The following is a 25626-nucleotide window of genomic DNA, read 5'->3' on the forward strand; positions in this document are numbered from 1 at the left end:
CTGCCATTTCCCAGCATGCAAGGCACTCATGGATTCTGGCACACCATTCAGCGGTGAGAAGTATGCTGATGCCATTGTAAAGCTACAGGAAGAATTTGATCACAGGTTTGCAGATTTCAAGACACACAGAGCCACTTTTCAAATTTTTGCTGACCCCTTCTCCTTCGATGTGGAAGATGCCCCCCCCCACCCCCGTGCTTCGAATGGAGCTAATTGACCTGCAGTGCAATTCTGAACTCCAAGCCAAGTTCAGGGAGGTGAGTGGAAAAGCAGACAAGCTTGGACAATTTTTGAGAGAATTGCCCCTTACCTTCCCTGAGCTTTCCAGGATGTTCAAGCGGACCATGTGCCTTTTTGGGAGCACCTATCTGTGTGAAAAGCTCTTCTCCACCATGAACTTTAATAAGTCAAAGTTCAGGTCCAAACTTGCTGATGAGCATCTTCAAGCCATACTGAGGGTCTCAGTTGCTTCCTCCCTCAAGCCAAATGTGGCTCAGCTGTGTAAGAGGAAGCGCTGTCAGGTCTCTGGCAGCAAGGAGTAGGAGGAAGTAAGAGAAGTCCATGTTCTGAAGAACCGTTCATGTTCTGAATTATTATTAGTAAAGATTGAGAAGATTGGATCAGTTGTACTTTTTTTTGGAATACTTGAAATCCTTTTTTTTGTGGAATACTTGATGCAGCCCAGCCTCACCCAGACTCTACTTCCAGCGGCCCCCAGGTAAGTTGAGTTTGAGACCCCTGATTTAAAGTCTTTCAGAATTTAGATGAAAACTTTACACGTATTTGTGTGTGTAAATCTAGGTTGGTTTAGTTGCAAACTATAGACTGGGTTTTCCAGAGGGAAAGCTGCTGTGGCTTTGTTTCCCTCTGGGATCTTATGAATTCACCCTGAAATTCTTCCACAATGAAAGGTCTTGCTGGGGCAGAATTCTTTGGTTAGTCCCATCGCACTAGCCCTTAGAGGCCAATTGTGACACAAGCTGCTTTCTTCCATGGGGGAAAGATATGGTCAGTGCTGCAGAACAGAAATCAATCTACTTCTTGATTTCAAGAAGGGATCCTTTAGAAAGTACTATTCTCAATCATTTCATATTCAGCTTAGAAATCTTGAATGCAAAATCCATGTGGTCTGCATTCCAGAAAAAGCACCAAACAATCACACATATTCCTTTCTAGAAGAAAAAGACTGTGTAAAAACCAGCTTTCAGAGCTCATTCAACAATGATGACTTTCTCAACATTGGTCAGGGCTTCCGTGAGACCTTGCAGAAGAAGGAATGCCTACAGAAACGACATATGAAGGCAGCTTCACATCCAGCCCTCACCAACTGGCAAAGAACACAGATCCTGTCAGATAAAGCCAACGACCCTATTACAGCCCAGAGGACTACATTTATGCCTGTGGAACTGCCTTTGAAATACCTTTAATACTGACAAATACGTTTAGTTTCAAAGAAATTCATACATTACCTCCCTATAAGTGTTTGGCAAGATTTCTTTGGGCAGATTGTGGTAGAAGCAATGCCTCCATAAAAAATGCTGAAGTCTGTAATAACATCTGAACCCGGTTTAAAGGAAACCCTCATTCCAGCATTCACAATAGGCAGGGAATTTTCCTGACGTTGGGCCTGTCGGAATGCTGATACAAACTCACCCTGGGAAAATAAAATGGAGTTTTACATCTCATTATTTTGAACCACAGTGGACAATCTACTGTCTTCAGGGCTCTGAACAGTTCCAGTGACTTTAACAAGCATAATCAAAACAGAATAAAATATAGATCAATGTTCATTTTTGTTAATACATCAACACTAGCAAAAGCAGACCTATACTATTCCCAGTTGTGTTCAAATGCAATGAATGTTTGTCCTGAAAGATGGCATCTAAAAAGGATACTGTGCGGTTTAAAAACGTGCAAAAAAGAGCAAATAAAATGATCAAGGGGCTGCAGCAACTCCCCTATCAGGAAACAGTACAATACCTGGTATTGTTTTCCTTAGGGAAGACTTGAGTGAGAGGAGACTTGATAGATGTGTTCAAAATTATCCATGGTGTGGAGAAAACAGATAGACAGGGAAACATAAACCTAGAACCTGAACTAACCTATGACATTGATGAGTGGGAGATTCAGAACATATAAAAGGAGGGACTGCTTCATAAAGCAAATAGCTAAGCCATGGAATTCACTAACGTAGGAAGTGGAGAAGGTCATTAATTAGGATACCTTTAAGGGGGGATTGGACAAATTCACGGAGGAGAAGGCTATCAGTGGCTACTAATCCTGAAGGCTATGTGTTACCTCCAGAATCAGAGGCAGTGTACCGAGGTACATTTGTTGCTGGGAAACATGGAGAAGAGGGTTCTGTTGCAGTCGGTCCAGCCTGAGGGTATGCTGTGCACAGTTAGTTGGCCACTGCATGAACAGAAGGCTGCACAAGATGAACCTTGATTTGATCCAGAATGGCTTTCCTTATGTTCTTAACTGCTTAAGAAGGAATACATAATTGTTTGCTGTTGGTTTTCCAGTTTAGGCTTCAGATCTAAAGTATCTAGTGGTACTCACCATCTTTGAGTAAGGAATGAAAACAGACACTAAAATTTCATCTGGTATGAGGATACCATTTGCAGCCCCAGTCAAAAAATCTTCATTTAAAGGAATCTGTCGCACCCCCTCTGCCGAAAGAAATCACATTTATAAAAGATACAGCTTATCTTTTCCCCATCTGAAATATTTGTCTACAGTTATCTTGACATGCCATTATAAGATAAACTAAAGTAATAATGTTCTCCCTGCTATAGAATATTAATTGGATCCACACAAAATGGCCTAGAAAATAGTTTGAATGTATCTTACACAACTATCAGCTGGATGAATACTTACTTAATGATGCCAAATTAAGAATACAGTGGCCAACAGCAAGAACAGGATTTAGATCTGAAGATGTATGCCGGCTAATGATGTTACCACCTAAACACTGAAATGAGATGGTAGAAATGTTTATGCAGTAAACTTAACTCAGTACCAATCTAGAAAATTAATTCAAACATGTCATGCGCATAAATGAAATCAACGGTGTTATGGAAAGGTGCTTTTAAAGAGCTCTGTGCAAAGACAGGTTCAGTCACTAGAGTTTTTTAAATCAATTCACTAGCTAATTACAATACCAGAAACATACAGCTATGTTCCTGATCTGATGTCCACCCAGACATTTTAACTGCTGTAAAAGGGCATGGAAAATCCTTGCTTTCTGTCTTGGAAGTTCTGAGGCAGCTCTTGTCAAAACACGTTTCATTAAAGACAAGCTGCAGGCAGCTCCTAGTGTTAGCCCTGTGAAAAGAAAGACATTTTAAATAGCAATGTTCAGATAGCTAATCATAAAAAACCATACATCTTTGTGTACATAATTCTACTATTTCAGCATCACCAGCTTTGCTGCCTGGGAATGATGGGAATTATAGTCCAAATATCAGGGAGGCAACAGATTGAGGGAGAGTAGGCTATTCGTGGGACATTTGTGGGATTATTTAAATTCCAATGGACTGCAAAACATATACAGAATGGAAAATACAGGGATCTACAAGGTGGTTTTGAGACACTGTAAAGGATGGGATACAAAAATTTGAAATAAATAAATAATAAAGCTTTGCTCTGCTAGGCTATGGACAGTCTGAAAGGGATAAGGAGAGGTGTCACGGAAGAGGACAAGCTCTTATTTTTGTTGTTCTCCCAATGAGTAGGATCCTACACTGCCCCTATGCTAGCAGAATGGTTATGCAACAAGAACTAGAACAAGAACCAGAACTAGTTTCTAGGGGGGAAATGGAAATGAGCAGCATCTTGTTTCTGGGAAGTGGCAGGTCATAGGAGCTCACAGAAGGAATTCCCATTTCTGGAAATCAGCCTTGCCACTCATTTCCATGTTTAGTTTAGGAACCAGGAGTTCCTGTTGCACTAGCAGCCTGTTTTGCTAACATAAAAAGGAGTGGCTCCACAGCGGCAGCAGCGCATACTGCCTAATGGTGCGGTGTTTCTCAGTGCTACCTTGTGATCGTCAATTAGTTTACATTGATTTCATCTTCAATTTATATATCACTGCCTGTGTGGTGTGCATTTTATTTTTCTGTGACATCAACACTAAACATATTTTCACTTCTTCCCGCATGGGTGTGCATTTACTAACTCACAGTGACATTATATGCATCTGATGCTGGAGGTTCAGTTTATTTGTTGGCATTTTTGTAGATCCTCAATGTTTTAGAAATATTTTAAATGCTTTTAATGTTTGCATTATTTTTGACACTTTAATTTTACTTTTGACTTGTTTATTGATCCATTTTTATTTCTGCTTATGTTGGTTAGGGTTAGTATTGGTTGTATTGGGCTTCACCCTTGGTTGCATAGCCAGAAGCGTGGCTTCTAGATCGAGAGAGGTATTACTACCACTCTATACGACTCTGGTGTGCCCGCAACTGGAGTACTGTGTTCAGTTTTGGGCCCCTCATTACAGGAAAGATGTAGCCAGGTTAGAGTCAGTGCAGCGTAGGGCCACAAGTTTGGTGGCCAGTTTGCAGGGGATGCCGTATGAGGCAAGACTGAGGGAACTGGGTCTCTTCAGCCTGGAGAAGAGGAGACACAGAGGGGATCTGTTGGCAACATGCAGGTATGTGAGGGGGTGTCACACAGAGGAGAGGAGAGACCTGTTCTCCCCTGCAGAGGAGGGCAGGATGTGCTCCAACGGAGCGAAGCTCAGGGAACCAAGGTTCAATTTAGATGCCAGGAAGTACTTCATGACAGTTAGGACCCCGAGGTTATGGAATGGGCTTCCACGGGAGATGGTTGAGGCCCCATCGGTTAGGGTGTTCAAAGATAGGGTAGACATGCAGATGGTGGGCATGTCGTGAGCTGAGCCGGCTGGAGTCGGGGGTCAGACTAGATGGCCTGGGAGACCCCTTCTGACTCGTTCTGTTTCTATGATTGTATTGTAAAATGTCGTGAAGGCATTTGCCAGTTAGGCATTATACAAAGCTTTGTAAAAATATTAGTTTCATTTTCCTGAATGAGTATCCCTAAGTTACTGATGTATTCCATATTGGCTATTGATACCGTTATTACAGTCATGGGCATCTAGATCAAAGGCTATGTGTTTTCTCTTTGATGTGGTAGCTTATGTTCAAGGTGATAGGGTAACACTGTCACTTCTGCCAGTTACATAGCAGTATACCTGGTACAGTTTTTCCTGTCACAATGGCTATAAATATAAACTGAATTATCTGATGGTTTTATGAAAAATAAAGGCAAAAAGTCGAAAAGAAAACTCACCAGTTTCTGAGAAAATCACAGTGTTCAGTTCTAAAATCCTGGCAGGAGAGATGATGACTGGATGGATAGTGCCCTTAAATTTCACATCAGTTCCTAATAACAATAACATCAACAACAATAATAGAAAAAAACTTAAATATGTTTCTAACTACAAGATAGACCTTAAGCCAAAGCAATCCTGAACTGCAATTATGCATCTTTTTGGTGGAGGTGGCCAGAAAAGGAACCGCTCTTTTGGTACCGTGATTGTCATGGCTTACATATGCTCAGCCTGAAAGGGGAGGAGAAGACACACTGATCAAAAATACAAAGAAGCATTTAAAAAGCCAGCCAGTTCCTTCAATCCCCACACTAATGCATGGTGGGATACAATGAACTTGCGACTCTAAGGACATATCTCTGATTACTTCCTTGCATCTCAACATATACAACAATATCACAGTACTGCCGCTCCATGAGATTCTATGGCACCGGCAACAAGCATCTACTGCAAATCCACAGGCACCCCACCATGCCAGAGTCGGATTCTAAACATAGAAAGGAGGAAAGTAGAGTCGCACAGCATAGCATCCACATACCTTCTCTGTCAAGAGTTCTGCAGAGAACATAGCCCACCTGAGGGCAAACGATCAGGACCCACCCAAGGGGGAAATACGCCTTTCTCAAGCAACCAGAGAAGGGCCAAGACGTATCACAACAGAGGCACGCCTGGAAAGCAGCAACTGCTCACAGGGCATGAGGTTTTCAGACATACGGGAACTGCACCAAGAGGGTGTTTAGCCCGTTCTCTTGCCAAATCTGTTGGCAAGACAACAGATCTGGTGTTGCACTGCCAAAGCACCAAACCCTAACCCACAACCTGCTGACACTCTCAGCCCATATAACTTAAGTACTGGACTGCAGCCTAAAGATACTTTTTTGCTATTATGTCAAATTCAATTTCTTAATGTTTTTAGTGATACAATAATAGGAAGCAAATGATAATTTGAAAAATAATCATGACATTTTTAAGAGAAAGTTTGGAAGTTATAGGAACATCTGAGTAATTTCACAGATCTAAATAAATTTCTCAGAGTAGTTTTATCATAATTGCAAATGCTACTCTGAATCACATTTTGGGGTAGACTTGGGTTTCTAGAAAGTTACTTCAGTTCTATTTAAATGTGCATACAATACTTCATTTATCAATATGGTTATTATTTACCAACAGTGGTATTTCCTACTACAAGAGGTGCTTTGGGGAATTTGGATTTCAGTTCTAGCAGTTCCTTCAGACTCATTGGAGAAATCCAAGTTGTTCTTTTTCCATAGAAAACTAGAGTTCTTTTATGCTGGTCAGTAGCCATCAACTGTAGAGGAAAGGATGTAAAGTTAGTGCTTTAAACATAAAGCCATTGGACTTTATTCTGCAGGCAGTCCCCAAGTTACAAATGCCCCAACCTGCACTTAGGAATGAACTGCCATAAAGCCTATTAAGATTTTTTTAAAATACTGCAGAAAATAGTCATCCCCACAGAGGGAGAGGAAGTGAAAGGGGAGAGAGGGAGGGCCTCCAAAGCACGCCTTCCTGCCCTGCCCATCCAGGGAGGGAAATCTCGTTGCTTCAGAGGGGAGGCTCTGCTGAGTTTGAGCAGGGCAGGGCTAGAGATGTTCGCAGTTTTTCCACTTCACATGGGTCCTGTGCCCCTAACCCCTGCTAACTTGGAGGACCACCTATGCATGATCCAACTTGCATGCAGATTCGACTTCTATTTTCTATTTCTATTTCTAAACAGGCAAATTTCTATTTTCCCAAGAATGGAACTCATTTATAACACAGGGGCTGCCTGTATTTTCATCGGAATGGCACATCCAGGCCATTCCCAGTGGGGCTCCTAGCCCTTTGAATCAGAAAGCACTGAAAGGCTATTCCAAAAACGCTATTCCATCTTTCTTTCTTAAAAGTGTTTTTCCTGGTAAGAACAGAGATGAAAACACAGAAGGGTTATAAATGGAAGTAGACAGTTTCTGAATGCACGATGGGACACAGAGGCATAGGAAGCAGCCTGATGCTGAGCTAGACCATTGGCGGCTCCAGCCCAGTACTGTCAGCACTGCCTGGCAGCAGTGGCTGCCCAGGGTTCTAGGCGGGCCCCTTTCCTAGCCTTACTTGGGGATGCCAAGGATTGAACTTGGGCTTTATCCATGCAAAGCGTGCGCTCACTATTGAGCTGTGGCCCTTCCCGAGCACCCTGCATCTGAAGAAGCCCCTTGGTGTTCTGCTTCACAGTCAAATTAAAGGCTTAGTATTTGCATGGAAAGAAGTTCCCATTGGAGTAAATTTGAGCTTTTCCCATATGCAGAAAGTAGCAGAGGGGGCCCCAGGTCCAAATCAAGATCACAGCAGGGGACTACTGGGTAGGGTCTTGATCCAGTTTGGAAAAGATAAATCTTTCATTCCAGGACAGACTATGTGTAGTTTAGTGCTTAGACACTCCCTGCAGCTCAGTGACAGGCTGTATTGCTCACAGTAAAGGTCCCTGATTTCTTAGGGAGACATTCCCTGCACTTGTTTAGGGCCAACCAGAATACTGTGGAATTGCAAATAGATTAGATTAGATTAACTAATTCTAATTAATTAGTTTAATCTTATGCAATTGCACACTACACTTTTTAGTCCATTAATTCTAAGGACTGTGGAAGACTCGACCCTGCAAAGCATCAGGTTGCTAACTGGCCCTGCCCATCTAATGTAGGCGATATGGCCGCAGAGACAATAGCTTCCACCTTCTGAAATGGATTCCCATCTTACTAGGAGCTCAGGTGGAAAAGTACGATCCTGGACTGGGTCCCATGGCTGGAATTCTTCTGCTCTGAGCAGCTTTCTGCAATTCTTAAGAAACAAAAGGCATCAATTATCATGATGTCTAGGCTTCAGAGTGATACTTTCCTTTTCTCTCAGTAAGTAATCTACCAACTTTGATTCGAGCGGTGTCAGCTTTAGACTGCTACCTGTAGCAAAGCTTCTTGCATGAAGTATGTATCTACCATAATATTTGACTCTAATGTGGGCTGGGGTGGTTCCATTTGGCTACATTATAGCAGGAGGATAACTTTTTACACAGCTACCAGAAATTATAAGATGATGCTCAAATCAAAATTAGGTGCCAAGAGAAGAACAAATCAAAGCATGAACTTAATGAGTCCTTTCATTGCTCTATGCAGTCATCTCAGTATTGGGTGTGCCCTTCTAGAAGGGTACTGGAAGAGGTAGTGCTGTGTTAGAAGCTCAGAATATCACAGTGTACAAGCCCAATTCAGACGTCGTGATTCTATATACATGCATGAGCCAAAGAAGCATAATATCGTGCCTTATCCATTAATGCATGAGATTCCCTCTACACATAGAAGCCAACCTTTGGAAGAGAAGAGCTCCTGCATCCATGAAGGCTCTCCATATGATTCAAAACACTAATTTTGTAGTATTCTGACAATGGAAGGTGGGGACAACCATGATCCCTCCTTGTGTATTTACTTTGCACAGAATCAAAGTGCCTCAATAGGCTATATGTGGCTCCTATCCCTTCCAAATGAGAGCTCTTAAAGTTCTCAAAATTGACATGGTTTCTGTTTCCAGCATCTGTACTCCAAAAGGGAGGAATCTGTGTGTGGGACATACATACTAGCCTATATCCTGGTCTGAACATTCAGTTTAACTTTGCACAGAATCAAAGTGCCTCAATAGGCTATATGTGGCTCCTATCCCTTCCAAATGAGAGCTCTTAAAGTTCTCAAAATTGACATGGTTTCTGTTTCCAGCATCTGTACTCCAAAAGGGAGGAATCCGTGTGTGGGACATACATACTAGCCTATATCCTGGTCTGAACATTCAGTTTAACTAACAACAATTCTCAAAGCAGGAAATTAATTTCAAAGACCAGTATCTAACAAAAGAGAAATTACAAGAAATAATGTAAGTATTTAAAATACACCTGCCACTTGATTTTCACATAAACTTCAATACTATTTTCCTAGTTATACTACTAAATATTGATTAACTTATTACATCTGTTTCTTTTCCTGTATCCTGTTCAAATTATCTTTCCACTTTTGGTGTGAAGGCTATTCATAATTACAGCCCATGCAATTGCTGGACATCTTTTCATTATAACCTTCAGAATGATCATTGTATTCCTTCTTGTTTTTCCCTAACTTTCCTCCATCTCTTTCACTTCTAGTTGTTAAGTGCCATCCAGTCAGCTCTGACTTACAGTGATCCTATGAATGATCCTATGAAAATACACAGCCCTGCTCAGTTTGTATGTTTGAGGCCTTGAGTTCTTTCATGGAGTTGATTCATCTCATACTTGGTCTTTCTTTTCCTTTTCTGCCTTTGACTTTCCCTAACTTGATTGTTCTATCCAGTGAGTCTTGCCGTTCATGATGTGCTTAAAGTACAGCAGCTTCAGATTCATTATTTTTGCTTCCAGGGGAAGATCTGGATTGATTTTATCTAAGATCCACTTGTTTGTCTTTCTGTCAGTCCAAGTATTCACAAAGCTTTCCTCCAGCTCTATATTTCAAAGCATCAATCTTCTGTCAGGTTTCTTCACTGTCCAGCTTTCACACCCAGTTGTAGTGACCGAAAATACAATAGTTTGTATGATCTTTGGCTTGATCTCCAGTGAAATATCCTTATACTTGGTTATCTTTTCTAGTATCTTCCAAGTCTCAATCTTATTCTCATTTCATGACAGCAGTCTCTTTGAATTGATGACTAATTAAATCAATCTGGATGATTCTCAAGAAATTTGTTCTGCTCTTGGAATACTTGACAGGTACAAACATAATTTAAAGGTGGTTTGCAAGAATCATAAGAAACATCAGATAAAAGGGAAAAAAATTCCAATGAAAACACTCTCAGATACCTCTTGTGTTCTGTATTTAGAGGTTTAGGACAGTGCTGTGTTGAAACAGAGATCTTGAGAGACCCTTTGCCAAATGATCAGATCTATGTCAAACCAAAAAGCTGCTAACAGGACTGCAGAGGTCTTTGGCTTTTTCAATCTGTTCTCAGTGCATTTTGAGTGAGTGCCTCTTCAATCGTTTTCAGGACTTTTTCAATCCATTTTCAGTGGCTTTTCAATCATTCTCAGTGCCAAAATAGGTATTGTTTAGGGTCTGGGAATGGATTAATTCACTAAATTATGATTATAATTGTATTTTAGATATAATTATATCTAATGGGGGACATTGCTTCTGTCTTTGAAAGATTCAGAGTTCAAACAGCATCCTGAAACAATTAAGTTCGAAGTACGAGGCACCACTGTATTTGTAATAGGAAGAGAGAACTCAGTGCTGTAGAAAGCAGTGGATAGAGCTGGGCAGATTGCTTGATCTACAGTAGAGGTTACTGCAGAGATCAATCCATTCTTAAGTAAAATTGGACAGAGCAATACTAGTGTGGAAGTGGCAACCATTACTCCTAGCATAAGGCCCCCTGACCCATAGCCTGGTTTCTGGCTAGTCATGGGGGAGGAAGGGTTGAGATCGCCAGAAAGCCTAGCAGATCCTGCTTGCTGCCTCACTCCTGTAATATCCAATGCCAGCAGGCCAGGTTCACAACATGATAGCATAGAATATTTGGAGAATGTTCTGGAGTCACCTAAAGCACAGTTCTGAGTCATGTAAATTGAGAATCCAACCAGCAGAATTTTCCGGCTTGGTCTCTTAACAGGTGTGCCAACAGAGGGAAATTTGGGGAGGGTCCCCTTGAAGAGAAAGGATGATGGTCACAAAGAGTAACAAATTCATCAGAATCCTATCTTAGAAAATATCCAGATGGAAGTTCAGTACAGGATATGGATTTTATTAAAAGTTTAATACATCATAAAGTGATAGCATTCCAAAAAACATGGCTTATGGCTTATGATAAGAAATATCTACCAGGATTTACAGCATGGGTTAAACCGGCACAAAGTATCACCTCTGGAGTAGGGCTATTGGGAGCCTAGCCATTGCGGTTGAGGAAGAGTTGGGATTGGGTAGAGAAACGGCTGATTGCACAATCTCCTTCCTTAACTTTCTGATGGTAAAGTTTTCTACTACTGGCATGGCAATAGTCTTGCACAACTACTTCTCAGCATTATAACTCAGCTATATGGTTGCAGCTCGAACAATTATTAGAGAAACTGAATACATGGTTCTCAAGTTCTCTGATTGTACTGTAGGCAACTTTGATGCCAGGATGGGTTCAACACTATCAAAAGCTGCAGAGAAACACAGCCTTCTGAAGGATAGCTTCTCAGATTCAAACTACTGGAAATTCAGAGATAAGGCAGTAAATAAAGCTGGTATAACGTATACACACTTGCATATATGTTTGGTTTGCAGATACTGGGCCCAGTATAGGGTATCCTTTTACCTACTTTTCAGCATTCTCGGGTAGGATCCTCACGTACATCTGTGTTTCTAAACACATTAGTTCTCTGCTACAAAAGTTAACACTGAGGAAGATAGTGACTACCAGCCTATTAGTATCCTGTTTCCCTGAAAATAAGGCCTAACTGGAAAATAAGCCCTAGCATGATTTTTCAGGATGCTTGTAATATAAGCCCTGCCCCCAAAATAAGCCCCAGTTAAGATCGTGAGCCAGACGGATGCATTTAGTACGTCCGTTGCAACACAATTTGGGGTTTGGAGAGTTATGACAATGTTCCAGAAGATGATGACATGACTGTATTTGAATAAATGTAGATTTTTGTACAGGACTAAAAGTAGATTGTTGTACATGAAAAAATAAGACATCACATGAAAATAAGCCCTAATTTTTGGAGCAAAAATTAATATAAGACCCGGTTTTATTTTCGGGGCAACATGGTAGCAGCAGACTCAGACTCAGGCTGATAATGAACACAGATAAATAGTTAAGACAGAATTTGGAATTTCATCAAGAAAGAAGATTAAAATGGCAAAAGGTTAGTGTGATGAAATTAAATGCTTTTCAAAGTTCAGTCATGGGCAAACCATTACATGAAATCATCTCAAGCCCTGACTCTAGTGTAGACTCTGCCCTATAAGCATACCAGGACTTAAATGGTAATTTGAGACCCCTTTTAACAACCAAGTTAAGATCAAATGAAATAAAACTATGAAGTTCTTTCGGTTTGATAAAGAATGTAGGTTAGCAAGAAGTAAGTTGAGAAGACAAATCCGTAAATTACAGGCCTCATTAGACCCTATAGAATAGTGTACAATATTAAAACCTAGATGTGATAGAAAAAATTAATCACAACTAAGAAATTACAGTTCCAGAAAAAAATTGGTCTGAACTTTTGCTGGCAGCAACAAGAACAAATGCAGCCTATTTTTGCCATTTAGTTCCTGGTAGGCTCAGAGAAATACAATTCTTGTTTGATACTGCAATATCAGCTGCAACATGGGAAAATTTTATGCAAACTGATTTCAAGGTGATAAGTTGGAAAAATTGGACCATCTTTAACTTTAGACATCAACACCTCCCAGCATGGTTGCCAGTCACCACCTCTGAGATTAAACAAACTTTGAAAAATGACAAGGCATTGAAAATGACAAGGCAGGGGAGGATGTTTACTTTTTTATTTTTTCCACCAAAGCTATTTAAAATTAATATAGATTGGTGAGTCTCCCTTTTGATGGGCCTTTTTACACATATAAGTAAGGTTGTTTCCCAAAAGGCTAAATTTCAGTACAATAGTTCCAATATTTAAGAAAGGTAACAGAAAGGACTCTAAGAATTATAAACCAATCAGTCCGATTGATATTCCAACTAAAATATATGCCAAGCAGCTATTACAAAAAGCAGAGGTGTGGGCAGAAGAATATGCCTTGCTATCTGAAGAGCTGAAGGGAATTAGGGAATGCAGAAAAAAGATTAAGATGAAACTCAAATATTTTGGCCACCTAATGAGAAGGAAGGACTCACTGGAGAAGACCCTGAAGCTGGGAATGATTGATGGCAAAAGAAGGGGATGGCAGAAGTTAAGGTGGCTGGATGGGGCCACTGGGGCAGTGCATGTGGGTTTGGGTGGACACTGGAGGAACGTTGTCCATGGGGTCATGATGGGTTAGGCATGACTTTGCAACTAAACAAGATCTACTATAGACAACTGTTTTCTCTTACATCATCTAGTAACTAAATACACATGGAAAAATTATAGCTTTTTGCTTTTATCAACCCTAGCATAGCTTTTAACTCTATAAACAGGAGACATCTCTGGAAGGTCAAATTCAAATATAGATCTGAGGCTCCTGTACCTCACTAAAGTTGTCCATTCAGAAACCTTACCTGAGGGTCTGTGCTGGTTCCAGCTACGCTTTCAGAGCTTCACCTAACCCATAAATGCATCTGTCAAGGATGTATATTAGCCCATTTCCTTTTGATATACAGTGATACAGTGTGGTTCTGGGACTCAGCTGATCTGGGTTCTAGTCCCCACTCAACCATGGAGCCAACTGGGTGACTTTGGGCAGTCACAGACTCTTAGCCCAACCTACTTTCCAAGGTGGTTGTTGTAAGGAAAAAGGATGGGATATACATCAAACAAACAAACAAATAGAATTATTGTAGAACCAGAACTAACATATGCCCAAAATTCTACGTAGATTTGTAAATACCTACAAATGTCAAATACAAATGCAATTATCAACAACACAGGTTCATCTGAAAAGTTTGCTAAGATGATTTACTTTTTACTATGCAGAAAATGAAATCTTTATGCTTACCTGTCAATTAGAGATGCAAAAATACCTCACAGGAGGCAATTTATTACCTTCCTGAACGAGATAAGGAGAGGAGCAGCATCAAGCCACTGCCATTTGAGTCACCATTCCCTTGGAAGTCCTCAAATTTACATTTTTGTAATTAATTCTTAGACCTACACAAATTAATTTGTTAATTCAGAATATTTTCAATAAAATTACTGTTTATTTCTCTATAACAACTAGAGTAAAGGGACATACTAATATCCCAGCAGTTTTGGTCATTAATACACTGCATCCAAAGTCATGATTTTTGGCAAGAAGAAATAAAAGATCATAAATGGTATATAAATGCTAGAGAGCTAGAATGGGTAAATTTTTACTGTTACTTTGGCATTACTTTCTCAGCTACAGAATCCTGGGCACTACTCCCCCCCCCCCCCCCCAAAAAAACCCAGTCCCTGGTCTACAATCTCTAAACAGACTGCTGAATTTCACTTTTCCTGGGACATTACACTCAGTTCTAAATATTTTCAAGGCAAAGGTGATACCAATGTTAACCTTTGGTGCAAAAATCTTGGGCCTTGCTGGTATGACCAATATTGAAAGTCCAAAACTGCTTCCTGCATATGATTTTAGGAGCTTTAACATCTACTCCATTTTATATAATTTGAGCAGAACTGGACATAAGACATAATTTCTTGTTTCATATACATCTGAACTGGTACGGAGTTAACCAAATGTTAACAAATGGACTTCCAAAGATCTGTCTAGAGAAACAGAAGACAATTTTATATGAACAGTTCTGACTGCAAACATTTACAAAAATTACTCCAAACTCTGAATTTGCCATAACAGGGGAAGGGATACCAGAAGGTTTTTAAACACTTTCATAGAATTCTATGAGTTGTCTCCCTGCTTCATTTTTTATCCCTAGCCAAATTCTCCTACAACATTAAAGTCTGCTTTGTTACCTATTTTTGTGTCTCAGTCACCTATGATAATCAGTTTGTCTTGTTATAGTGTGTTACCAGTTTCCTCTTGAACACCTATGTAAATTTTTTCAATTTCTTCTTCAGCTTCTGTTGTTGAAGTGCAGGCTTGGATGATGGTTATATTGATATGTTGTCCACAAATTCCAATTGATACGACTCAATTAGGCTTTGCATTATAGTGTCTTACTACTTGTGCGACATCTTGCCTCAGTATTAGAGCCACTCCATTTCTTCTGATTTTGTTATTTCTGGAGTGAAGCACTTTCCGTTTGTCTGGCTGAAAATGTCTCATTACTGTCCACTTTACTTTGCTCACACCAAATACTGCTATGTTTAATCATTCCATGTCTTGCTTTATGGTTTCCAGTTTGCCTTGATAAGTGCTTCTCATGTCCCATGTTCAAGTTCACCTCTGTGCATGTTGGTCACTGGATTTCACTCCACCTAAAGGTCCCACTGCAGTCTTTCACCTTCCCAAACCTTGCAAAACTCCATTTCCCAATTCTGCCAGATTCAAGGAATCTCCAATTTTGTAATGTCAGTGTTTGTTGGGATGCTTAGTGGTCCCTGTATGTGTTTGAAAGGTTTTTTACATAGCAAAGTCAAGTTTGCCCATGCTCAGAAATCACTATGTATGAGTGTGAAGCTGGACAGTGAAGAAAGCTGACAGAAAGAAAAATTATGTGTTTGAAACATGGAGCTGGAGGAGAGCTTTGCAAATGCCCTACACTGACAGAAAATCAAACAAGTGTGCTCTAGTTCAAATCAGACTAGAACATTCCCTGAAAGTCAACATTATGGAACTGAGGCTTTCGTAATTTGGACACATCACGAGAAGGCAAGATTCGCTGGAGAAGGCAGTAACACTATGGAAAGTCGAACACAGAAGAAGAGGACAAAGACCAAGAAGGAAGTCACAGTCTTGAATTTACAAAAGCTGTCAAAGATAGGACATTCTGGAAGGCAGGCATTCATAGGGTCACCATAGATCAGAGATGACTAGACATGGAGATGACTTTGACCTCTTAAAACTCTCACACTGTAAGGGAATAAGCAAACAGGGAATATTCATGTACCGTACACTTCAAAAACTTAAAAATCCCAAACTGAATCAATGTAGCATACTTCATTTTGTTTACAGAGGGAAAAGCTTTCTTCTATATCCAAGCAACAATTCCCCTTCTTAATTTCAGAACAGTCACGGTCCTAAAGAAGCAATCACAATTTATTATTAAGTTAATAAATATGAACAAACCTTCTAATTATTTCCACAAAACATCATTACAAGTCTGATGAACACAACTCAGGTTTTGTATGGCAACAGTCAGAGACATATAACAAACTGTTTTCATGGGATAGATTTGCATGATAACAGAAGGAAAATACATCCTGAAGGCTTATTTTTCCTCCCAGTCTGTGTGTCGGTCATAAGCCACCAAATTAGCATAAATACCCTTGCCTGTTACAGGCTGCTGTAATGTGTGAACATGGGAAGGAATGGCAGTTGGGATGGTTTTGAAGCAGGGCCCTCCTGCAAACTCACTCAACCTTTTGAGACCCGCTTAGAAACGACCTCTGCCTTTCAGGCTCTGCTTTCTCTTTCCACAAGAGAAAACATCAGTATCACATCATTACTTAACACCAGCCCTATTCTGGGCATTCCAGTTATCAAGTAGTATGAATGTGTGAAGAGAGGAATGCTTCAATTCTGCCCCTCTTTGGTGTTGTAGTGGCATCCTATATGTGTGGAAGGTGACAATCTGAGTACGAGAGACTTTTGTGTTCATGGAGGCTCTCCATGCAGTTAACTGACCTAATTTTTCTGGAGTTAGAAATTTTGCAGAGAGTCTGCAAGGATACAGATGGTTCTCCTATCTAGACTGTTGCCCATCACATGTATGTGACAACACATATGACAGGAGTGGGGCAGGGCAGGGCTGGAGTATTCCTCTTTATCACATTCAAACAACACAGGAGAGGGCTATTAACCAAGTGTACATTCGTTCTGATTTAATATTGCAGTATGAAATGTTCCTGTTCAGAGTTAGATCCAGTCGACCTTGCCCTCCTCCAGAATACTTCACTCCATGTCCCCAGCTTCCACTTTTCCATTATCCTGCAACAGTTAGTCCTGAAATTCACCTTAATAAAATGAACCACCATGTATTGGAGGGGGGCGGGGAGGGAAGGGAAGGAACACAGTTCCATAAAAAGAATTCCAGGGAAGTAAGTAACCCCACTTTCACATAGGGAACTAGTAACAGTTCTCCAAAGAAGAGCATCATTAAATATGCTTTAGGTTTAACTCATGACAATACGGTACATTACTTGGAAATCCAAGCTTTTGGTTCTCTGCTGAGCTCCACGATGTATTGTTACTTTAGAACATTTGTTCATCCTTAGTTGGGTGTTTCTTAAAAGAGTCTGTATTGGCATCAATTGGCATAAATTAACCTAATTATGTTATCTGGAAAATACCATTGAAAACTTACATTGATTTTACAGAAAGTCTTACAGCCTTCAATTATTGCCCTGTAACCAGTACAACGGCAGAGATTACCTAAATTAAGAATAAATGTAAGCTTGTTAGCAACTGAAATTCTTATTTCAAAATATGAATGCCATCATTTCAGAATGAAATTATATGATTGCTCATTGAGATATAAGCACAATTAATATGTCCCTGCATTAAAGATACATTTTGCACTTTGCCCTGCTACATTTCCCTCATCAGTGGATTGATTTAAATCAGCAAGATCAATCATTTAAATCAAATGTCCCTCAGAAACACTTTCAGATATTCCTAGAACAAGGGTGCAGATCTAACCACCATGTCAATTTGTGAGCCCTGAATCCACTGCACCATGGCATATCTGCCACTTTCACGTATAAAGCAGGCATGTTGCTCTATTATTTCTTATTTCTTTTTGCACTAAAATAAGCAAGCCCTTTCTTTCTTCTTCTTTACTTTTCTGCATTCCATGGCTTGAAGCCATTTTATTAGACCCCAGATTCAAAAGTGGGAGTGAATGAGGCTGAACATAAAATTGTTTAAAGCACTGGGATGCAGCCAGATAAAGCAGATTATAGAGGCAAGTTTCAGTTTCCTTCTCCTATCTACTGCATTCCTGTAGAACCATAACCATCCTACTCCTTGTTTTATACATGAATAGGACAGAGATGAGAACAAAATACACACACTGGCTCCATTATATCTATTTTGTCCCAAAGAGGAAAGAAATCCAACCAATATTGATATAATTTAATATATCAGAGAGGGAGAGAGAAAAGAGTGGCAAAGTCACTGTGTAACTCCTTCCATGGGCAGATACTTAATCTATTTTATCTATTTAAAGTTACACATAAAATTCCTCACTTTGAAGGCATGCCCCTTCATATCTATGGAATATTAAAATACAGCGAGGTGATAAAAAGAGGCAGGCAATCTGATTATAAAATGGGAATCGGTAACCTATAGCAGTGGATTTAAACCTTTCCACAGCTGGGGACTGGCAAAAACAGGAAAACCACCTCGGGGACTGCTGAGGCAGAAACAAAAAGCACCATGCACATAATACAGTATTCTGTGTGTTAGTTTCCAAACACAATACCAAAACACCTGAAAATTTTCCAAAACAACCAGAAACTGAGCAACAAAAATACCAACAAAAGAACAAAATACCAAAATTGGTGGAGTGCAGCTCCCAGCTGGCTCCCACTGGCTCTCCCCTCCCTGACCCCCCCTGGCAGCATCAGCACACCCCCCACAAATGCGATGCCAAAGGAGGAAGAGGTGGTGGAGCACAGCCCCCATGTGTAGAAATGATATTTCCAAAAAGTCAAGCACTGATAGTTTACTTTTATGTATAAGAAGCAAATAACTGAATGATAACCTTGAGATTTCAATTAATGTAACAATATCTAATAAAGCTTTTCCCCTTTCTTTCAGAAATGTACCTGCCAATGCCTCATATATTTGCTCTGAAGAGGGTTCAGGATGGTTTTGCAATAAAGCATAGATGGACATTACCATTCCAGGTGTACAGAAACCACACTGGGAGCCATGACACTTTGCAATCCTTTCCTTAAACAAAAAAAGCAGAAAAATAAACCAGCCATTTACACTCATCAGACTATTTGTGGGGAGCTGAGATTTCTCCGTTGTGTATTCAGAAGGCTTTCCTTGCAGCACAACATTCTTTACTGACCAAAACACACAAATACCCGGAATGAATCTCTGAGCATGCACAGAGAGATTTATTGAACCCAATCTAGTATTCACCTCCAGGAACTCTCCTTAAGAACATGCCTGACCTTGATCCCTTTGGGAGGGGCCTTCTGAAACCGAGCATGCCTCCTCACTCCACCTCAATCGTCTAATTGGGCCATCATCCTCTGCTAACGAGGCATCATAGGGTCACAAACCAGAGCTGCCCGTCTGTGTCTGGGAAACTCCCCTGCGCTGAGTCCCCTCCCACCAACTGTACATCTCGGCTATTCCCAAAGACTGCCTGCCCACCTGGGGTGTCTGGCCTTGAGATAAACATCCCCGCTTCTCTCATCTCGGAGTCTCAGGATGGCCCACACTAAGGCCCTCCTGCTCCTCTCTCCCTTCTCCTCCTCATTTTTCTGGAGACCAGCCAACAGCCCTGGAGAATGTGGACCCAAAGAAGCCATCTTTCTCATTCCCGACCTCATTGCTCTATGTAGGTCACATGAAGTGGTAACAGTTCTCCCATGTTTTCTCAAAGGTCTTTCCCAGTTCTACTTGGAAATGCCAGAGACTGAGCCAGAGGCCTTTTGCATGCAAATCACATGCTGGGCCACTGTTAACCTTTCTTCATTCCACGTTATATTATTATTGATACAATCTGTAAAATTCTTCCCAATAATAATAATAATAATAAAATTCTCTAACCTGAACTGGATGATTACTAGACTTTGTGCTTCGAATACCTTCAACAGTTGTAACTGCAGCACCATGCAGTGAACATATTGGAATAAGACAAGCGTTGGCTGAGTAATGCCTTGAGATTGTGACAAAATAAAATCAAGGGCTATAAATCTAGATTTGGACATTGTCATATGTGCATTAATATTTAGGAAAGAATCCACGATGGTAATGGCAACAGCAATGGAACAACGACAACAGCTACAACTACAACGACAACAAAATTATTATTCCAGAAAATCATTTTCAGAAACCTCTGAAATGCAGAACTCTGAACTGAGCCCTGAATTGCGTCTTCAGTTGCAATTGAATGGGTCTGCGTTAGTTGTGCAGACTCATTCAGTGTATTATGTATGTCTGCGAACCTAACAAATAACTTCTGTATTTGTAACAAAATAACATTTAAACTAAGTTGGGCTATAGGACATCAAAACAGAGGCAGCCTTCATATTAGGAGTCACATGATACCAGTCCATTGTCCAATCTACTTTAAAGCACTTTTTCTAAGAGTGAAATGCAATGTGACATTTGTCACATGGTTTGTCCTTATATAGTTGACTTTAAAAACCCCAAACAAACAGCCTGTGTATGTGCAGGGTGGGGGGAGCTACACTGAAATCATGGCAAGAGGGAAGGGGGCTTGAACCCTTTGCTCCTGCCATGTACCTGATCAAAAGCGGGAGGCCCTGCAGCTGCTACTCACACTGGGAGAAAAGCTCCTATTGTCCCTTGTTATGAACTTTAGTTCTATTCTGCCCAATAGTCAAAGTTCTCCCGGCAATTTACAACAATGCATAACCTTCGCTTTCTTCATATTCTATCCATAAACACATACATTAAAAAGAATTCAGAGTATCACTTTGCCATGCGCCAAATTTGTAGTAATAATGTAAATGCCGGATAAATGTTTGCGCAAGATCCCAAAGATGATTTGTGTTCTTCTCGGCAAATGTATTTCAAAATCAGCTTTCCTTTACAAAACTGAACTCTTGATCTAATGCCATCCAGTTGGTGATGCTAAGAGGTATGACAAAGGATACAATATCTCCTCGGACACTGGATTATACATGGATATCATTACGGTGCAGGCCCCACAGCCCCCGCTTCCACATCCGTACTTTGTCCCTGTGAGGCAGACTGAAAGAGCTGCAGTTAAGGCAAAGAGTCATCAGTTCATTTAAAAATCATATTACTTCAGCTGTGAACCAGAAAGCTGCATCATTAAATCAAATACCCGTTGAAGCAGTTAGCCCATCCACAGATAGTAGTTTAATGTTGAAAATGAAGACAGACATACTCAGTGAAATATCTGCTGACATGACATATGTCAGTAGAACAGATTACCCCTTCAGCGCCAAAATCTTTTAAACTAAACCAAACCTCATCAAAGAAGGTCAACATATTTGGGGCTGTTGGACAGAATTTAATAGCAACAGCAGGATTAGAAAGTAGTCATCTTGCCTGCATTCTTGTAAAGCAAGTAATACAAAAATTAGCTGTGCATGTTTTAAATGAAGACAGTGTTTAATATAAGGATTTATTTAAACATAGAGACTGCTTTCTAAACATATAGATAAATGTCCTACCAATTTCAGTAAAAATTCATCGTGGGTAATTGAACAATATTAAAACTAGATTCCTTAGGAAGCTGTTAACAGATAGAATGTTAAGAACTAGGACAGAATTTCTACTGCTTCTTCTACAGTTCCTGGGCTTTGAACTGTTGCTTATACCTCCATGTACAGTACAGCAGAATCCGCCAGCACAGCCACCAAAGAAATGAATGGTAAGCAGGCCCCAATTTTAGGAATAATAATGAGAGAATAATTTGACCAAATAAGGCCTGAGGTTATAAGCACAGTAGATTGTGATGTCCTGAGGTTTTGTTTTGTTTTGTTTTTGCTGACCCATCGTATCAGCTATTTCAGTACATACCAGCTCCCATTTCATCACATGTGCTGAGAAAAAACACTGTTTTGGAATCTGCCAGCTGGTTATCCAAAGGTTACATCCAAGCAACAGTATGAGCTCTATCCAGTGTAACAAGTAGCAGTAGGAAGCACTGAACCTCACAATGGTGGCAGCTAATACAGCAATAGTTCTGCTCAGCCTGTCATCCTGTTCTTCTCACAGATTCAGAGCAGAACAAGCTCAACCCACCCTACATGCACAACCAGGCCTGTCCCCACAAATCCGCTACAGAGGGCTGGGAGCACTCCCTGATGGATTTTAGGAGCATTCAGGGGACTACAGAGAGGAGGAAAGGAAAGGAGGTTCTGTCACACAAGAGGACATCTGCTTGCGCAACATCTAATATTGCTCATCATAATTTTTTGGCAAGCTATTGGCCTAAACCATTCAGTGGGTGAGTTTGCATGTCATGATGGTTCATCCTGCAAATAAGCTCCCCAGAGGGGGTTGTCTGTGAAAACACAGAGAGCCTCCCTACTCCTTCCCCTTCAGTCCTCTCACGGGTATCCCAAGGTGAGAGCGACGCCGGTTTGGGGTGGGGCGTGCGGGCGGGTGCCAGTTTAATCCGCCGGACCCGGCCTGGGGCAAGGCAGGCTTGGAGCTCCCTCCCCTCCCGGACATCGGCCGCATTCCGCGGCTCAGTCTACCTGCCGTGCCGCTCTGCGCAGTCGCTGCCACTGCCGCCGCCGCCAGACTGGGGCGCACCGCCGAGGGAATGGGGAGTTTTTGGTTGTTTTTATACTTTTATTGTATTTTAATCTGTTTTAATTTGTTTTTATGGAGTCGTCCCCGGCCACGTCGACGTTTGTGTTTCCTAGGGAGCGCGGGGGCACCGCCATTGGGGTAGTCATGGGCAATGGACGTAACAGCGGTGGGGACTTAACGTGTCCGCGTAGAAGAAGGAGGGACAGATGGTTGACACCTGTCCCTCCTTCTGGTTCTGCCCCCAGCCAGAGGGTGCCAGGTAGTCTTGTCAACCGCCCCTCGGGCCTGACGGTGCTGCTGCTCAATGCCAGGTCGATCAACAATAAATCTTCCCTCATCCATGATGATTGTGGATGAGGGGGCCGACCTGGCTTGCATAACGGAGACCTGGGTGGGAGGGGGGGATGTCACCCTCTCTCAAATGTGCCCACCCGGCTATCTGGTTCAGCACCGTTCATGCCCAGAGGGAGGGGAGGGGGGGTCGCTTTGGTTTACCGAGCCTCCATCTCTCTCACGGGACTTCCGGTCCCTTCGAGGCCAGGGCTGGAGTGCCTCTACTTGGTGTTGGGCGACTGAGACAGATTGGGGATTCTGTTGGTGTACCGTGCACCCTTCTGCCCAACAGTCTCCCTGCCTGAGCTGACGGAGATCGTCTCGGACCTGGTGTTGAGGACCCCCAGGATGTTGGTCCTGGGGGACTTCAATCTCCATGCCAAGACTGGTCTGACCGGGGCGGCTCAGGACTTCATGGCCTCCATGACGGCCATGGGACTGTCTCAACATGTCACCGGCCCGACCCATGAACGTGGACACACTCTGGACCTGGTTTTCTCAATCGGGCAGGAAGAGGGTGGTCTGAGGGTGAGGAATTTATGTTTGACACCCCTGTCATGGTCAGATCACTTCCCGGTGAGGTTTGTACTTGAGAGCAGCCTCTCCCTTTGTAAGGGTGCAAACCCGATCGTGTGGGCCCGCCCCCGGAGCCGGATGGATCTGGATGGATTCCTGAATGCCCTGGGGGAGTTTCCGGCTGACAAGACTGGTGCTCCTGTCAAGGCTCTGGTCGAACTGTGGAACGGGGAGATGACCAGGGCTGTTGACACGATTGCTCCTAAGCGCCCTCTCCCGCCGGGCAGAGCCCACTGTTCCCCCGGTATACACCTGAGTTGTGGGCGATGAAGCAGCCTGGGAGACGGCTAGAGCGTAGGTGGAGGAGATCATGGGATGAATCTGACCGAACACACTTGAGAGCCCATTATCGGGCCTATGCTGTGGCGGTAAGGGCGGCGAAAAAGAATTTCTTTTCTGTTTCCATTGCCTCCTCAAAATGCCGTCCGGCGGAGCTTTTTCAAGTGGTGCAAGGCCTGGTTTGTCCAGGTCCTAAGAAAGATCTGGTTCCACCCTTGAAGGCCTGCTGTGATGACTTTGCCAAGCATTTCAGGGAGAAAATCGCTCAGATTCGTCACGAGCTAGACTCTACTAGTGACTCAGAGGTTTCTGGGGAGACACCAATGCTGCCGTCTGGTCCAAAATTAATGGATGAATTTCAGTTATTGTGGCCTGATGATGTGGACAAGGTGCTTGGATGAGTACGTCCCACCACTTGCCTATTGGACCCCTGCCCGTCTTGGTTAATAAATAATTCCAAGCACGGGATTGGGATCTGGATCTTGGAAGTGGTTAAGGCCTCTCTGAGGGAGGGTCGGGTGCCTGCCCCTTTAAAGGAGGCGGTAGTCCGACCGGTCCTGAAGAAAGCATCATTGGATCCTGAGATGGCCACTAATTATAGACCAGTGGCCAACATCCCGTTTCTGGGCAAGGTGTTGGAGCAGGTGGTGGCGGGACAACTCCAAGCACTCTTGGATGAAACTGATTATCTGGACCCATTTCAGTCTGGCTTCAGACCCGGGTACGGTATTGAATCTACCTTGGTTGCCCTGTACGATGACCTGTGCAGGGAGAAGGACAGGGGGAGTGCATCCCTTTTGGTTCTTCTAGACCTCTCAGCAGCTTTCGATACCATCAACCATGGTATCCTTCTTGATAGGCTAGTGGGACCGGGGGTCGGAGGCACTGCTTTGCAGTGGTTCCGCTCCTATCTCAATGAGGTGGTGCTGGGGGACTATGGCTCTGCACCATGGCAGCTATGCCATGGAGTACCGCAGGGGTCCATTTTGTCCCCTTTGCTGTTTAACATCTACATGAAACCGCTGGGAGAGGTCATCAGGAGGTGTGGGCTGCGGAATCATCAGTACGCTGATGATACCCAGCTCTACCTCTCGTTTTCCACCAATCCAGGTGAGGCAGTGGCTGTGCTGAACCGGTGCCTGGCCAAGGTAATGGGCTGGATGAGGGCCAATAAACTGAAGCTCAATCCAGGCAAGACGGAGGTCCTGTTGGTTGGCGGATCGGGCTTCGGAGAGGGTGAATTGAACCTAGTCCTGAATGGGGTTGCACTCCCTCTTAGGGACAAGGTCCACAGCTTGGGAGTGCTCCTCGACCCGGAGCTTTCATTGGAAGCCAGGTGACAGCAGTGGCGAGGAGCGCTTTCCTTCAGCTTTGGCTGATCCATCAGCTGTGCCCCTACCTGGAGTACGACTGCCTGGCAACAGTGACACATGCGTTGGTGACTTCCCACCTTGACTTCTGTAACGTGCTCTACGTGGGGCTACCCTTGAAGACAGTCCGGATACTTCAATTGGTTCAAAATAGAGCTGACGGGGACTGGGCGTTATGTTCACATGACGCCAGTCCTCCCTCAGCTTCACTGGCTTCCCATTGAAGTCCGGGCCCAATTCAAGGTGTTGGTGATGACCTATAAAGCCCTAAACGGCTTGGGTCCTGGCTACCTGAAGGAGCGCTTACGTCCATATATGCCCGCCCGCCCCCAGAGATCTGCGGCAGAGGCCCTCCTCCGAGTACCTACCCTCCTAATTTCCTTCACGGAGGGTTCCCGGAGAAGGGCCT

The 25626-nt window shown here is 42.5% G+C and overlaps 1 protein-coding gene across 1 annotated transcript in view; it reads right to left on the reverse strand.

Moving 5' to 3' along the window:
• AOX1 (aldehyde oxidase 1) overlaps positions 1-25626 on the reverse strand; it is a 62297-nt gene that overhangs the window by 32073 nt on the left and 4598 nt on the right. Inside the window, exons 3-14 of the mRNA XM_044431888.1 lie at positions 21024-21120; positions 19951-20059; positions 18990-19116; positions 17525-17592; positions 16158-16238; positions 8111-8191; positions 6524-6668; positions 5320-5412; positions 3176-3327; positions 2881-2974; positions 2563-2672; positions 1470-1654 (exon numbers count right to left, since the gene is read on the reverse strand). Coding sequence (XP_044287823.1) covers positions 1470-1654; positions 2563-2672; positions 2881-2974; positions 3176-3327; positions 5320-5412; positions 6524-6668; positions 8111-8191; positions 16158-16238; positions 17525-17592; positions 18990-19116; positions 19951-20059; positions 21024-21120 — 1342 coding nt within the window. The remainder of the gene's footprint in view (positions 1-1469; positions 1655-2562; positions 2673-2880; positions 2975-3175; positions 3328-5319; positions 5413-6523; positions 6669-8110; positions 8192-16157; positions 16239-17524; positions 17593-18989; positions 19117-19950; positions 20060-21023; positions 21121-25626) is intronic.

Source organism: Varanus komodoensis, unplaced genomic scaffold (genome assembly GCF_004798865.1).
Source record: "Varanus komodoensis strain SLA01 unplaced genomic scaffold, ASM479886v1 scaffold23, whole genome shotgun sequence".
Taxonomy (NCBI): Eukaryota; Metazoa; Chordata; class Lepidosauria; order Squamata; family Varanidae; genus Varanus; species Varanus komodoensis.